This window comes from Silurus aristotelis, assembly GCF_946808225.1.
Source record: "Silurus aristotelis genome assembly, chromosome: 21".
Lineage (NCBI taxonomy): Eukaryota > Metazoa > Chordata > Actinopteri > Siluriformes > Siluridae > Silurus > Silurus aristotelis.
In genome coordinates, this window is record NC_139594.1 from 3,104,072 (window position 1) to 3,121,818 (window position 17,747).

The window sequence follows — 17,747 nt, forward strand, 5'->3', positions numbered from 1 at the left end:
AGTAATTTGTATAATCACTCTTTACAAGCGTGGTAAGCAGAAAAGCATGTCATTATCAGCAGCACATTACGCTTTGAGGAGGTAAGAACAGGAATCGGAGGCTGCCATGGGCCCAGATTTACCCACAGTAAAGCTGCTTTATACCTTCATATGCTTTTATAGTGAAGTTCTTTCTTCACATATCCCAGTGATGTTAGAAAACTGGGGACAGAGTGCAGGGTCAGCCATGATATAGCACCCCTGGAGCACAGAGCATTAAGGGCCTTGCTCAAGGGCCCAAAGAGTAGCACCTTGGTAGAACTATGAGCCCCCAACATTACAATCAGTAATCCAGAGCCAGCTTTGGTGAGTCTGTGCCCATGATATAACTTATGATATAACCATGATATAACATCTACACTAATCCAGATACATTTGAAAATGGCGTTTTCGCCCTGAAAATGCTCCACGTCCACACTTTGGTTGTCAAACCTTTTTTTGTTTCCCCAAAAGTCACACATCCACACTGAAACGTCTGAAAACACTCGCGTCCCTGTACTGCGCGTGAGCAAAACGTGACACGCTTTTACCTGCGCCATTTATTTGGTTTCCAGCTCTTTGAAACGCCAAAAAATGACAAATGTTTTTTCGAAAGCTTCAGTTTTTTACGGTCGACAAAAACAGCATTTTCACAGAGCTTATTAAAAGCTTATTAGCGTATTGAATTAAAAAAAAATAACTATACTTTTTTTTTTTTGCCATTTCTTGTTACATTCAATGTTGTGGAACATTCATGAAGGATAACCTCTTCATATTGTCCTGGAGACCTTCTCATATCTGAACACCTTGGAGACTCCTTCTAGTGTTTAAAAAAAAAAAAAAAAAAAAAAAAAACATAAAACCACTTTACACATTTTATCACCAATAACAAGTTTTTTTTAAGAAGCGCTCGCCATCCAAGTACACGTAATAGTTCCTAATATAAAAAAACGATAACGTGTGGGCTTTGAAACAAAAAAAACAAAAAAGTCCATTACACGAGTCAAAGCCAAAGGTAGTGTTGATCGCATTGGTTGAGTTGAGAGTAAGTGTGTTTGTACAGCAAGGACTCGGCTTCGGCGTGTTCAAACCTGCTCAAGACTCGACGTCTCTCTCCAATCAAAACATAAACTCTGGCACACCTTGAAAAAACACACAATTCAGTTACCTCTGGCATGCCATGTGTTTGGACGCATGTCTGGAATAAAATTCCATGACAGAAAGGCCTGACGGACGAGACGCTTTCTTCACTCCGGTTTATTTCTGTTTCTGATCACTGGGTCAGATGGACAGATAATAGTTCTCCATATCAGGTTTCCTTTCTCTATTTCACTTCTCCGCCGTCCTTGCTTGCTCTGTATCGTCTAGACCTGCCTCCTTTTAAGCCTCGGAAGTGTTTCCTGAAGTTTCATCCGCTTCCTGCAGCACCTACCTTAATGCAAATATCAGAGCTGTGGAGCAGTCAGTGATTTTTCAAAAAGAAAATCAGAACATCAATGCTTCGATGAAACATACACACACTGATATGCAAATTTTGGTCGAAGGATTCTACGCCCACATCTCACACAAAATCTAGTGGAACATCTTTCCAGAAGAATAGAGCTCGTAATAACGGCGACTAAACGTGGACAGGGACACAGTTGCTGTTATAATGAGCTCCACTCTTCTGGGAAGATGCCACAAGGACGTATGTTAGTAAAGGTGAAGTGGCCTGGGGTGCAGTCAAAGTTGTTCCATAGGATTGGAGCTCTATAGCAGGAGATTTTCCTCATACTTCCAACTTACGAAAAGCAGAACTTCATGGAGCTTCATGGAAATGTTACATTCGACTGCATCCAAAGACGTCTGATGAAGAACAGCTTGATGAAAGTTGTCCTTTGCCCATAGAGTGGCTCTGAACATCTGGTTCTATGTGGATCGATTTGTAAAGCACGTCAGGCTGATGTTCGGTTCTGAATCCTGAATTTGACTCTTTAAATAACGACTGATTCGACTACAGATACACTGGTGACCTTCGTGACCTCGTTTCATACCTGAGCATCAGTTTTCAGACTCGTAATTCATCGGATTACTGGGAAAAACCACAACAAATTTAAATGCCTTGTTCCCAGTTAAACACACACAAACACACACACACACACACACACACACACACACACAGCTGCCAAGTTTGAAACTGAAAGCCAGTGGGGGTGACTGATCTTCTCGGCTATGCCCAAGGGCCTCCGCACACAATACAATGCAGCGTGTTGTTCTGCGTCGTTCTCCGGAGGCCTGCGGCGATCTCGAACAAACACAGCAGGCGATTCTGGGACGGATTTGCATTCGGAGCCTCGCTCGCGTTCTGAGGATTTATTAACGGAGGATTCGGAATGCCAATGAATGCGCTATTCACGGTCTGGATGCCATCGAAGACAAACGAGCTATAACGCTCTGCAGAGCGGCCGAGTCGGTTCTGCATGCGTAGCACTGCCTGACCCATTCTTACAGCTTCGAACGGTTCGTTTTACAATCCCAAAGATCCCGATCAGCCGGATCAAGTGTTCTGGTTAATCCCTGTAGCTAATAAACGGGGTCATGTGTCAGCATGGTTGCGATTCGATCCCATGGAAATGTGGCCTTTTTTTAGCAAGTCCTGACACAATGTGGATGTTTCTCAATACAGCAGGACCTGTGGAAACTCTGTGTCATGTAGAATTGCAGACAAATAATTATAAAGGGAAACGTCGAAATTCCCAGGGGTCCTGCGTTATTCCCACTGTTGTTGTTTACGCTGTGGAGATGAAAGAACTTCACAGCTATGTGCAAGCTAGTCCAATGATTCGTCTCGGTCATTAACTTGCGTGCATGTCCAGAAGCCGCATTCCCGCACTGTCCGGTTCTCACGACTTAAATCACTGAGAAACGACAATGTTTGTAATGCGGTCTTTTTTTTCTTTTTCTTTTCTTTTACTTTCTATTGCTCCATACCCCAATTTGCCTGTGGGGTAATTCCTGTGGCTGTGTTCTGGGGTGGTGTAATATGTTACTGCTGCGAAAGCCGAGGCTAAATTTGAAGGTGCTTTCAGGTAGACACACAATTTATGTTTGGGGACTGATTTTCATTTATTATTTTTAATATTTACCAACAAGCTCAAATTTGTGGACACGTTTACGGCACTCGGCAGGTTTACGGCACCTTGGTGGTGCTGGGATTTAAACTCTTGACCGTCTGACCAATATCTTAACCACTAAGATTGGTAGTGTATGAGCTTCTTATTTGAACATTCCAGTCCACATTGAGTCGCCATTCGCTGTTATGATGAGCTCCACTCATCTGGAAAGATGTTCCACTAGATTTGGTGGAGATTTGTGTGGAGATTCATTCAGCAATGTGTGGTAGTAAATAAGGGTACTGATAGAGGTGAGGTGAGGTGAGGTGAGGTGACGTGAGGTGAGGAGAACTGAGCTGCAAGTAATCTCAATATGTGTTCAATAGTGTTGGAGCTCTATAGCAAAAGCATATACAACTGCGTTCCTCCAACGTTGAGGTAACAGTTAGGAGAAGAACCACACAAGTCAGGTGTCCCAAGATAACTCTCTTTTCCCCCAGCACATTTTCTCCTCTGAGCTCTTTTGGAGCTCACAATTCGAAAATCCATTCATAATGTGACGTGACGCAGAAATGCACTTCTTGCAAAATTGCGAAGATCCTGTTGCACGGTTGTTGCGCAGACGTTTTGCAACATCTGTATCATGGAGGCACAATTTACTGTCACCATGAAGTCTTAATCAGATGACTCTCTCTCATCTCATGGTTTCATCAAATGTGCAATTTTTGGGTTATTTTTTGATTGATTTGCTCACATGAGTAGAACAAAAGTGTGTCATGTCCAGGATTCACTTTCTCTATATGTGCAAAATCTCTTGCAGTTTTGTCGTTTGTCACAGTAATCGAGAAAAAAAATGCTACAGTCCAAAACATGAGTGGATCCAGAGTCCGAGCCCATTCTCACTGTGTTCACTAGTAGGCAGGAGAGATTGCTTTCCTCAGGTGCATTGGGAGACCAGTGTCTGGATCCTCACCTGCCTGAAGAACCACACTGAATGGAAGAATACACCAGCGTTCCATTCCAACATATCTGACAAATGAACTCTCTTGAAAAACCACTTAAATGCTCATTACGTAATGAATCCTATGAATTATTTAGTAGCGATGCTAAGCGGCTATGCTAAGGCTTCTGGCTAAAACTAGTAAACCGTAAGCAAAAGAGGAAGTGATCGAGCTACAAAACGAAGGGAAATAAATGACCCTTTTCTATACCACGTCAATAGTCATTAGGTCATGACTCACTTCCGTACTCGACATGTACATGTGACGACATTGTGCTTTATCATGAGGAGCACGCAAATCTGCATCATACCCAGAGGCGGGAATTACCAAAGTTACTTTACTTAAATAGATTTTTTAGTATCTTTTTGGACTAATTTTTACTTTTACCCATTACATTTTTAACACAAATATACTTTCTACTTCCTACATTTTTAAACCAGGTAGTTTGAATCTGTTTGGTGACAATGTTTTTTTTTCTCATTGCGTCCTTTTCAGCCCACCAACCCGTTTCCTGTCATTGCGTAGCTTTTTTTAATCTCCCTGGTGTACTGGTGTATCATTTCCAGGCTCTCACACACCACAGATGTAGTTTATGAAGCTCTCAACGAATTCCACAAGAAGTCTGGGGTCAACGTGGATGAGACAGAGGGAGTCAGTGATGGAAACATGACTGAGAACTGACACATTCCTGATCACCTGATCATCATCTCCTCTCTACTTGTGTTCTATATGGTGTATCTTCAGCCTGCATACATTCATTAGAGAACAACATCTTAAAATATGTTTTATATCAATATATTAATATGACGAGTTCCAGTTACCAGAGTGACGCTAAAACAGGTAGTAATAATCACTACTTTTTACTGAAGTACATGTCGAAGCTCGAACTTCCTTACTTTCATTAAATAGTGTGGTCAGAACTTCAACTGTTACCAGAGTCTTTTAAAACATCAGTATCTGCACTTCTACTTGAGTGAAGGATGTGTGTACTTTTGCCATCTTTGACCATACAGTACCATGTGACTGATGTATCAGCGAGGCAGGATTTCTGCTGAGCTCGACACCATGGCACTACAGGGGGGTTTTAGTGAAAAAATCACTACAGCAGCACTGATGAGAAGGTTGGATTGCTGCCAATCACCGCCTCAGTATGGGTGCTTCCTTTCTGCAGACGCTTAAAACAGTCGCCCACTGCCCGGAAGGTCATGAGTTCAAATTTCGACTGCCCCTGCTGAGCCCTTGAGCAGAGATATTAACCCCTCAGATGTTTACGTAAGGAACAATTACATTTAACATTTACGTGAATATCCTTAAGGAAACACCCTTATCACACACACACACACACACACACACACACACACACACACACACACACACACACACACACACACACACACTACTATACACAACTATACACTGTAACCTTACTCTACGTTGCACTGTTCCTACAAAAAATAACCTAAATATAAGAAATAAATGCTTAATTTAAGAAGATACAGAATAGAAACGAATCGAATGATCTGCCAGTGCAGTGAGATACGTAGTTACACTTGGTATGATTTCTTGAAATAAGAAAACATCTTTTTTTTTCAAAAAAAGTCGAACAAAATGTCTGAAAATAAGCATTAACAGACTTATTCCAAGCAGTCGGATTTGGGCGAATTAACCAAAAACTGGCTCGTTAATCATTTCTTTTAGTTTGCTTCTTTAGTGTGGAAAAAAGACCAGAGCTGCTAAACACGAGAAATTCTCTTCATTTAACAATCGTCATTATATACTGTGTCTTAAAATGAGACAAAGCGTTGAAAAAACAACAACTATTCAATATACTATACTTCAATATACTAATATACTATATTGAATTACTATTCGAATCAAGAGCGCGCATACATGAATTATTTATTCGAACGTTTTGTAACACACGCGTCGTTCCGATGCAAACACAAAGCAAAATCAACTTAAAACTTTAGTTCATTTCTGAACACTGAAAGATATTCAACATGAGAAACTCAAATCAAACTCCAGAACAACTTAGTAAACAATTTATAATTACTTTGTGATTCTTGAGCATATTTTTACTGGGCAAACTTAAAACCTTTATTTGATTATAAAAAAACATTTATCACCATACAAGTTACAATAAACCTTAAAAAAATCCTAAAAGGTGCTCCACACTTGTGTACATTACATCAGAGTGAAATTCGTTCTCATACCTCAGAGATGTTAGGAAGCTGGGGTGAAAGTGCAAAGTCAGCACCCCTAGAGTACTAAGGGTTTAGGGCCTTGCTCAAGGGCCCCAAGAGGGGCAGCTTGGCGATCACAGGGCTTGAACCACCAACCTTCCGTATTGTAACTCAGAACCTTCACCACTGAGCTCCCACCCCCCTGAAATTAAAACAGGATCTTACTATAGTTAGTTGTTTATAAGGCAGTGCAAACTACCTGCATCTTCCAGCCAATCAGTATCCAGTATTCAGGCTGACCCTGGCATAAAAACGAGATAATTACACGTTGTTTGAGGTAAAGGCTCCTGCCAAATGTGTGTGTAAAAACAGTGTAGCCACAAGCCATACATCAGACAGAACTTTGTCATGTCTCTATCACTGCTACGGAGCTCAGGGAAGTGTATACGCCGTTGCACAGACCTGTCGGTCTGCCTGGACAGGTTCAGCTGGGCTTAACAAACAACACAATTACGGCCAAAGCGCGTTTATTAGCGAACAAAGAGTGTTCCGTGCCGATTATTTACACCAAAATATCTGTATTTCGGAGATGACTTGCTTTCTGATTGCGTGTTAAAAGGAATTGTAGAAAGAATTTTCCAAACGCTTCGTTTAATGTTTTCTGAATTGCTCAATGACATGTTCATCTTCTGAACAATAACAAGCTCCACGTTGATCAACACCTGCACTTGTTTTCCCCTCTGGAAAGCACCCGCTTCCAAGGATGCAGCCAGATGTAAAAGTTGCGTGTTCAGTTTGTTCTTTATTGCAGAGGGGCCCAAACTTTTTACTTTGGAGGGCCAAAAATCGACCTTGATAAAGGGCCAAGGGCTGAAAATAAATTGACTTTATATTGCAGTTTTTTAGGTTTTGCAATGGATCCCCTCATTCACTGATTTATTACTTACAAATAAATCTATCTATCTATCTATCTATCTATCTATCTATCTATCTATCTATCTATCTATCTATCTATCTATCTATCTATCTATCGACAGACAGACAGACAGACAGACAGACAGACAGACAGACAGACAGATAGATAGATAGATGCGGAATGAAAGACAGACAGACAGGCAGGCAGGCAGGCAGGCAGGCAGGCAGACAGACAGACAGACAGACAGACAGACAGACAGACAGACAGACAGACAGACAGACAGACAGATAGATAGATAGATAGATAGATAGATAGATAGATAGATAGATAGATAGATGCGGAATGAAAGACAGACAGACAGACAGACAGACAGACAGACAGACAGACAGACAGACAGACAGACAGACAGACAGACAGACAGATAGATAGATAGATAGATAGATAGATAGATAGATAGATAGATAGATAGATAGATAGATAGATAGATGCGGAATGAAAGACAGACAGACAGACAGACAGACAGACAGACAGACAGACAGACAGACAGACAGACAGATAGATAGATAGATAGATAGATAGATAGATAGATAGATAGATAGATAGATAGATAGATAGATACTCTGTAATCTGTTGAACTAATGCAGTTTTATGTTTAAAGTTCTGGTAATCCAAATCTAAAAAACAATCTTATTTATACTAGGGTTCAGTACATAATAACAGCTATTCATTGACCGCTAATGAGACACAAGAAGTTGGTCTTTATTGTATTTTTTCTCATATTATGGCATTTAGGGCCAAATCAAAGATCACCACGGGTCATAGTTTAATGATCACTGGTTTATTACCACAAGCTACAAAAATGGTAATAAACTTCTACTTGATCCTCGTTTTCTTTGTGTTTACATTTCAGCTTTGTTATGTTTCTCTCAAGTTCTGTGAAAAGTCAATATTCTGTTGAAATCATCCAGAAAAGTAGAGGCTCACTTTCTTCAAACTGCATTAGACTTTCCAAGTGACTTTTAATAAACATCTTGTCTGTTTAAGGTAATTAGTTAAAGGGGGAGTGTGTGTGTGTGTGTGTCTGTGTGTGTGTGTGTGTGTGTGTGTGTGGGGGGGGGGGGGTCGAGTTTAAGATGCTGGATTACTAATTGGAAGGTCAGGGGGTTTCAAGCCAAGGTATTGCCAAGCCGCTACTCTTGGGCCCTTGAGCAAGGCCCTTAACCCTCTGTGCTCCAAGGGTGCTATATCATGGCTGGCCTCAGAGCAAGCTGGGATGTGCTAGGAAGAACAATTTCCCTGTGCTGTAATGTATATGTGACAAATAAAACCTATTCTAAATACATATTAAAAACACTCACACAACTGAGTTCATGAGAGACATTTAAGCGGTGTTTTCCTCTGTACGCTTCAAATACCATTTTGTCAAAAAAAGATTGATAAACTAGACCTTTCCTTGTCTGCGTGGGGTCACGTCCATACCTTCTGTACCTTTAATATACATCTGTCGCTTGGATTATTATTTATCTTTTACATTACACACTGGAATTGGAACCCAGTTGCCTTTAAAAGTAATCAAAAAGTTGAGTCCAAATCCCACTAACACCGAAGCTGCCAACTGGGGGCCCTTGCGAGGAAGACTTTTAAACCTCAATCTCTCCATTGTGAAAATTGCAAGTTGTTTTCGATATGTGCACCTGGAAAATGCTGTAAATGCAAATTTACCCTTTTAAATGGAAAAAAAAAAGGGAAAAAATTAAGAAAATGGTTAAATCGATGTCTAATCTTGCTTCGTTTTATAGAAGTAAAAAAAAAAAAAGGGGTGTTGTTTCCCAGACTTTTCCTGCATGCTGTCAAGTGGATCTGCATACTAAACAGCATGGGCAAGTGGTACGACCCAATTAGTTACCAAAGCGACCATGGAGCGCGTATTTTTGCGACATACCAATTAGGGCAAAGATCTGTGACGTAATAATGTCCAGCTTGATCAGAAGCTGATATAAACAAAATTATGTGTATATATATATATATATATATATATATATATATATATATATATATATATATATATATATATATATATATATATAATGTGGATTAATTACTTGTTTTTAATTGGGGTCCGTCAAGGAAAGAAACATCTGGAAACTCACCCACAATCAGACACAACATGTCCAGACCGACCAGCATCCGAGGACTGTAGGTGTTAGCCCGGGTCACGGTTCGGCTCTGCGCGGCTCCGGCTTTCCCGTTCTCCCGCAGGGGCTCCGCGTCTTCACCGCCCTCCGCCAGCCGCCCCTGGATCTCCAGGTCCCGCTCCACAGCTCCACCACCTCCTCCTTCACTGTTCATGCCGATCTTCTCCATAAGCACTGTATAATCGACTAGTAACAGTATATGAAAGCAGAAGCGCACTTTTCCTTGATTCGGGATCTGATCTGGTCCAGTTCAGCCTCCGCGCGCATGAAGTGCGGTTTTGTAAGATATCTCCCACAGGTAGAAAAGTTTAACCAGAGATCTTTAAGCACTAGTGCACAGGAGAGAAGGTCATGTTGACAGAAATCCCGCTTTGAAGCGAGCAGGTTAATGGATCACAGACACCGCAGCAGGAGCCAAATCCCAGATCTGAAGCCAAAAATCACTTTCTGGGTTTTTAGGAAAGAAGAACCTCGCCATCCTCCTCACGCTGGGATCAGACCCGCTCCACGAGCACGTCCAGTAAAAGAGTAAGAAATCACGCGCGCCCTCAACACACTCCTCCTAGAACACACACACAACACACACACAACACACTCCGAGAACTTGCTGGGTCACTGAACTCCATATGGAGCTTCTCCTTCAGACACAAGTTTCAACTTCAAGAGCGAGAAAAGTTGTCAGTGTTTTCATTTGGAGTGGTGTATTATTCCTCCCCCTACTCCTCCCCTCTCTCTCTCTCTCTCTCTCTCTCTCTCTCTCTCTCTCTCTCTCTCTCTCACACACACACACACACACACACACACACTCTCTCTCTCTCTCTCTCTCTCTCTCTCTCTCACACACACACACACACTCTCTCTCTCTCTCTCTCTCTCTCTCTCGCTCTCTCTCTCTCTCTCTCTCTCACACACACACACACACACACACACACTCTCTCTCTCTCTCTCTCTCTCTCTCTCACACACACACACTCTCTCTCTCTCTCTCTCTCTCTCTCTCTCTCACACACACACACACACACACAGACACACACACACACACACTTCTCTTTGAATCCAGTTATAATAATAATAAATAATGAAAACATTTAATTATTGTCATAAAAATAACAATAGTAAGACAATCTAAAACAACAACAACAACAACACAGTAATACAAATCTATGTGGGGTATTTTTGTGGGTATTGATGGGTACATGTGGTATGGGGGTGGTATATGATAAGGGCATAAGTACAGGGTACTGGGGGTGGGTGTATGATTGGGAAATATAAGTACAGGGTATTTGGGGTGGGTGTATGATTGGGTAATATGAGTACAGGGTATTTGGGGTGGGTGTATGATTGGGTAATATGAGTACAGGGTACTGGGGGTGGGTGTATGATTGGGAAATATAAGTACAGGGTATTTGGGGTGGGTGTATGATTGGGTAATATGAGTACAGGGTAATGGGGGTGGGTGTATGATTGGGTAATATGAGTACAGGGTATTTGGGGTGGGTGTATGATTGGGGGAAATGAGTACAGGGTACCGGGGGTGGGTGTATGATTGGGGAATATAAGTACAGGGTATTTGGGGTGGGTGTATGATTGGGGGAATATGAGTACAGGGTATTTGGGGTGGGTGTATGATTGGGTAATATGAGTACAGGGTAATGGGGGTGGGTGTATGATTGGGGGAATATGAGTACAGGGTATTTGGGGTGGGTGTATGATTGGGGGAATATGAGTAAAGGGTACTGAGGGTGGGTGTATGATTGGGTAATATGAGTACAGGGTATTTGGGGTGGGTGTATGATTGGGGGAATATGAGTACAGGGTAATGGGGGTGGGTGTATGATTGGGAAATATAAGTACAGGGTATTTGGGGTGGGTGTATGATTGGGGGAATATGAGTAAAAGGTACTGAGGGTGGGTGTATGATTGGGGGAATATGTGTACAGGGTATTTGGGGTGGGTGTATGATTGGGTAATATGAGTAAAGGGTACTGGGGGTGGGTGTATGATTGGGAAATATAAGTACAGGGTATTTGGGGTGGGTGTATGATTGGCGGAATATGAGTACAGGGTATTTGGGGTGGGTGTATGATTGGGTAATATGAGTACAGGGTATTTGGGGTGGGTGTATGATTGGGTAATATGAGTACAGGGTAATGGGGGTGGGTGTATGATTGGGGGAATATGAGTACAGGGTATTTGGGGTGGGTGTATGATTGGGGGAATATGAGTACAGGGTATTTGGGGTGGGTGTATGATTGGGGGAATATGAGTACAGGGTATTTGGGGTGGGTGTATGATTGGGTAATATGAGTACAGGGTAATGGGGGTGGGTGTATGATTGGGGGAATATGAGTACAGGGTATTTGGGGTGGGTGTATGATTGGGGGAATATGAGTACAGGGTATTTGGGGTGGGTGTATGATTGGGGGAATATGAGTACAGGGTATTTGGGGTGGGTGTATGATTGGGAAATATAAGTACAGGGTATTTGGGGTGGGTGTATGATTGGGGGAATATGAGTACAGGGTATTTGGGGTGGGTGTATGATTGGGTAATATGAGTAAAGGGTACTGGGGGTGGGTGTATGATTGGGGGAATATGAGTACCAGTGCTAGCATGCTTGCTTAAAAGCTGTTAACTGCCAAATGCTTGTGCAGTTGATTTGCGTAATGTGTTAAAACCCCTGAAAATCCATTTAAACTGGTGGTTGGTGGTGAGAGAGGTTTTTTTTTAACCCACAGAAATGTTGACATAACTTTTGGACTATCGGCATTTTGGTCTTCACCTGAATTTGGTACACAAAGTGCATCTGAGCGACACGAGTTCTTTGAATGATTTTCAAAGTTAGCGATTTGGAATCTGAACAAAACCTTTGAAAATGTTTTTACCCCCTTCATCACCATAAAAACCCACCAAACACACCTAAAAGTACACGCCTACTATAGTGTACCTCACTCTGGGGTGTCAGATATTACTATAATATGTAATGGGATGGTATTTATGAGGACAAACGAACATTTCAGGAGGAAACATTTCCCTGTACTTTATCTTTTTAGCTACATTTTATTCTTTTTTTCACCAGAACCTCTGATATTCTGCCTGTTTTTTCACTCTTTAGTTCGTTCAGTCGTCCGCTGCCCGTCAAGTTGACGCAACGTTTGACCGGAGATCGCCGACTACACAGCCCTTCGCTTCAACTTCGTCCTGAAGAAAACCGAAATTCCTCATTACAAGACCTCACATTGATGTAGTGGTCAGCGGTTTGACTTGATGACTCAAAAGAAAATTTTTCTGACTCACGTTGTGTTCGGTTAAAGAATTTGCACACTGCCCTCTGCAGGTGAGGTGTGAACAGAAATCAGGAAAAAATGCAAGATTTCACGGAATGAACGGATTGGAGCGTTATTTTGAGAATGTATGTCGAATTGAAACCATCGAAATGAATGAAAAAGCCGAATGAATGAAACATTAATACGGAAGTCCTAAGGGGCCCTGCGTTCTGCTTTTTTCTTTCTCGTGGTCACAACTTCATTTTCTCAAAGTGCCCAAATGATCATGGTTATTATTCATTCAGGAAACAATGTTTGTGATGTCGACATCACGAGAAAACTAGAAAGAAAAAAATATTAGAATGCATGTCCTCTCAGGACTTCAGTACATTACAATGCTTTCAAATAAAAAAAATTGAGTTGCAGTGGTGTAAATTATTTGAGTAAATGTACTTAGTGACTTTACTTAAGTAAAAATTCGATCAGACTTGGCTAGGAAATATCCACAAATCCCTGGATAAAGAAACACACCTATACATATTGTATCTCTTATTTCAGAAGATATACAAAGGATGTACATAAGTCTTCACACCCCAGTAAAAACTCTAGGTATTTGTAATGTAAAAAATTCAGCCAAGTCTTATTAGACGTCTAGGACAGCTTTGTGAAACCATCTGCTCCTGAAGATCGTTAAAACCAAGGAGATGGTAGAGGACTTTAGGAAGGGTATAACTATGATTAAATCCGTGACCATCATGGGTGAGGAGGTTGGGGTTGTAAACAACGACAAGTACTTCAGTGTTCACTTACACAGCAGATTGGACTTTAAAGACTCGTCTCTGTGTAACAGATGATAATAGTAACTTATATACAGTACATATCCGTTCCTCACTCTACATTTCATTCTTGTTCGTTCTTTCTTTTTGAATTGCCTGTTGTTGTTTTTTTATGTAGCATCATCTGGCAATATTGTATTTATTTTTGTAAGTTACAATAGTTTAATTACATTCTGCTTTTTTTCACACAAACACAAAAACAATCATTTCCCTCACAGGATCAATAAAGTAAAGTCTAAGTCTATATCCTACCATTTTCCCGCTTCGGTATGATCTACCGAACAACACAGGTAAAGTCGGGTTAAAAAAACCTGAAACATTTCAGAAGAAAAGAAAGAAAAAAAAAGTACACTAACCTGCACAAGCACACGCCTTAACGGACACTTTACTCAGAATCGCAATACTTTATTGATCCCGTAGAGAAATTGAAGTTTAATTGAACAGTTCGATTGATTTTAACGTGACACCGCTTTGTGTACGTATCCACCAATTCCTTGGAAAAATTCTCCAGATCTTTTAAATTGTGAAGGAATCTCTTCTGAAACGCCAAACAAAACCCAAGTTTTTGCAAGGATTAAGATTGGGATACCGCCACCACCATGCTTCACTATGGATATAGTGTGCTTCTATGTAGAGTATAGTGTGCTTTTTTGTTTGTGCAAGAAGAAGTTTGTGCAAGAAGTCCTACATTTATCTCCCCAGACCATAAAGCAAGCAAGGATGCTTCTAATGAAATCTAAGCTGGCTTGGATGTTTGGTTGAAGGTGTTTTTTTATTAGGCTTTCAAATTATTCAATTATTTTACAATTTATTGTCGTATAGTGTATATACTTACCAGCGATTCCTGTAGCTCTTTAATTGAGTCAGAGCTTCTTGGCAGCCTCACTAATAAAGTTGTGCTTTGTTCTTTTGAAAGGTTTGGAGCGATGTCGGTGTTTCGCATTCTGTTCTCCGTAATAACACAACAGAAGTTCCATTAGATCCAGAACATGCTACTGCATAAAAGCGCCTTTTTTTTGCTTCTCGAGAGTTCGCGAGACCTCGAGAAACACTAATGACTTTATTTGGGGTTAGTCACTTAACAGATGACAGACGTGCGAAGGATGACGTGGGTGTGAACTGGTTCATTCCATCATGAGACCTATTAGAACAGAGTCTAAATTAAAAATATGATCTGAATTATGTCAGACGTTTTATCAGGGTTTTTTTTACAAGACAAAGCCTGCAAACGAAACATGGGTTTGTCGACCTTTAAAATCCCCTGTATATGTTCCAGACTCACACACACCATGTGCTTTTCTTTAAGAGGATAAATGGAAACAGTTTACATTCAACAGTGTGTGTATATATACATAATCCAGTACACGCCAAACTGCCCCCAGGTCCACACAAGCACTTCTGACTAGCATGCGCTGGTTTGAGGTATTTTACAATAATATTTATAGTGCAAGTAACCAAAGCTTTTGGTTCGAGTTCAGGTTACTGAGTTTTTTGCTCTTTTTGTGTGGGTCATTGGATTTTATTTATATTTGCATTTTACACACAGCATCCCAGCAATCCACAGCATCCTTCTCTACTGGCCTGATCATGATCAGAATCACTGAGGTTTTAATCGTGAATATGTACTAAATTATTCCCAGTACTCTATTCTCTTCATTTCATACTTTCAGTTGTGCTGCTTCTATTAGTGTATGTTTATGTTACCAATCAGATTTCAGACGTCACGTGACGTGTTGTCAAGGTCAAGAGACCTCCAGCTAACAATGAAGCCTGTTTATTAACCGATCAGATTCCGAGTTGCCGACACAGGGGCCAATTAGCAGCCGTCCAATATCAGCGAGCGCGCTAGTCAGAACTCGCTAACCGCATCTGTAGCAAACTCCTCATTTACAAGACAGACTTTTCAAGAAAAGTTGGACGTTGTGAGGAAAAGTCGGCAAAACAGTTCAGGTTTTTTTAATGACCCGTTTTCTTTCCACAAAAACACACAATTCGGCTAAAATTTGAATCCTTCAGGAAAAAATTTAATACACAGAAAAAAACACAGCCATTTTATGAGGTGAATATCGATGCTTCTGCTGGAGATGATGTATGTGGCGATGCAGTTGCGGCTCCAGTGAAAGGAGACGTGTTAAATTGTGTCATTGGGTTTCTTGCTTTAGTGATAACATTCATTCTTACTGATTTCTGCCTGTGATGCAGCATTTTGTACTACTGCGTTTCTCCATAATAGTGATGGTTTCTACAGACATGGCGTCATAATGATGGTATTAAGAGGAGGATTCAGTGGTGTCAGGACGGGTAAATATCTCTACTTATGCAGAGATGCACACACACTTTATCTTCTGGCATTTGCCCTACAGTGATTTTGTAAATGTATAATTATTTAATTTAATTCCGCCTCTAATTTTTCTTTTCTCTGTCTAATCGTAGGATTGACAGACTATAGTGCCTCCTGTACATATGACAATAAACTCTTGAATAATGAATCTTAAAATCGAATGATGCTGATATTTTTTTTTCAATGAAAATGAACATGAACTATGGTTCAATAATATAACAGAAAAAACGTGTAACAGTAAAACATGTGCACAAATACCATAATAAATTAAATGCAATCACACTTTTTAATTTGAATATTTTCGAATTGAAATAATGAATGAAATGGCCGGACAGTGAAACGTTTTCGTGCGTAATTAATAAATGAATTGATGATTAATTCTTAATGAATTCATTTTCATAAAAAAGTTATTGAATCGAATAATATAAATGTAGAATTTTTTCTATAGTTTTTTCTATATTTGTTTATTAAATAAATCTGTACAAAGGCGAAATAATTGTAGTAAAGATTTGCAACACAAAATACGAAAATTTCACAGTGTGGCTCGTGAGGGGGATTTTCACCCTTCAGCCAGTGTTGAAATCAGTAGTGTTCTATGCGGTTTATTCGAGTTTGTTGTTATTAGGGTGGTTTGTGTGAAGAACAGCTGGTGACTGCCCATCATGTTTGAGTTTTTTATATCAGATATATCCTGTTACACACCCCAGCTTACATTATGGCCTGTAGATGGAGACAAACGCTGTTGATGTCTGACTTGGACTCAAACAGGATCGGTTTTTTTCTCAGTTTTATATTTCTTTAAATGTAATAAGGAAGTGTTAAAAACCACAATCACAGGCACACTGAGATTCAGCAAAAAAAAAAAAAAAAAAAAGCGTTTATACTAAATACAATATAAACAAAAAAACACACTGTGTGGCCAAAAGTATTGGGACACCTGACTTTTCCAGACATATGTAGTTCTTCGTCAAACTGTTAGCACAGAGTTAAAGACATGCGATTGGTGGATTTGGTAGCCCGGATTGTTCACTTCACTTGTGAACTTATGAAGACATCTTCATAAACATAGGCTTTACATGGGGTAGGAGTACAAGATCTACCTCAATTTTTTTGAACACCTTTGGGATAAACTTCTCACACTGACCGCACCCTTACTTCACCTACATCAGTGCCTGACTTTACTAACACATTCTTGTGGCTGAATAAATCTCACACAAAATTGAATTGAACATCTTCTCAGAAGAGTGGAGAATGTCATAAGAGCAAATGGAGACTCGATGTGGAATGGGATTTTCAAAAAGTACATACCTCTTATGGTTAGGTGTCCAAAAACGTTTGGCCTTAGCGTGCAGATGCTCGAATAAAAGCTAACAATTTGAATATGGCATCAATTTACACCGAACTCAATCCAAACCCAACTCAGACCCAAAACGAAATAATACATAAAATCTAAGTTTTTACCCATAAATTCATCTGCTGTATTGCAGTAATGATCTTCTGGTTCATCAGGTACACAACAGGTACATCGTTAGCGGATAATTTCTAAACTCTTGCTTCGTGTGGAACTCAATTGTTATCCACAAATCTAACAAATGCCTCTGATGCAATAGTGAAAAATGTAAACACTACAGATAGGAATACACCCTGAATAGACCACTAGTCTTTTTAGAACACACATACACACAAATTCACATTTAGAGGTCCATTAGCCTAGCTTTTTACCCTACTGGCATGTTTATGAGAGGAGAAAACCAGATCACCCAGAGGAAACCCAATAGAAGAACCTGCAAAACTCAGTCACCTTAGCATCGAACCCTGGAGCTGTGAAGAACAATGCCACCTGCCCTATTTTTCCACAAAAAAAGAAGAGGTGGTAGCTCAATAAAGGCTGTGGATTAC

The 17,747-nt window shown here is 40.4% G+C and overlaps 1 protein-coding gene across 1 annotated transcript in view; it reads right to left on the bottom strand.

Moving 5' to 3' along the window:
* ppap2d (phosphatidic acid phosphatase type 2D) overlaps window positions 1–10,433 on the bottom strand; it is a 43,908-nt gene extending 33,475 nt beyond the window's left edge. Inside the window, exon 1 of the mRNA XM_083524588.1 lies at window positions 9,361–10,433. Within this exon, the coding sequence (XP_083380714.1) occupies window positions 9,361–9,574 (214 nt within the window). The 5' untranslated portion in view covers window positions 9,575–10,433. The remainder of the gene's footprint in view (window positions 1–9,360) is intronic.
* Window positions 10,434–17,747: the final 7,314 nt, after the last annotated feature.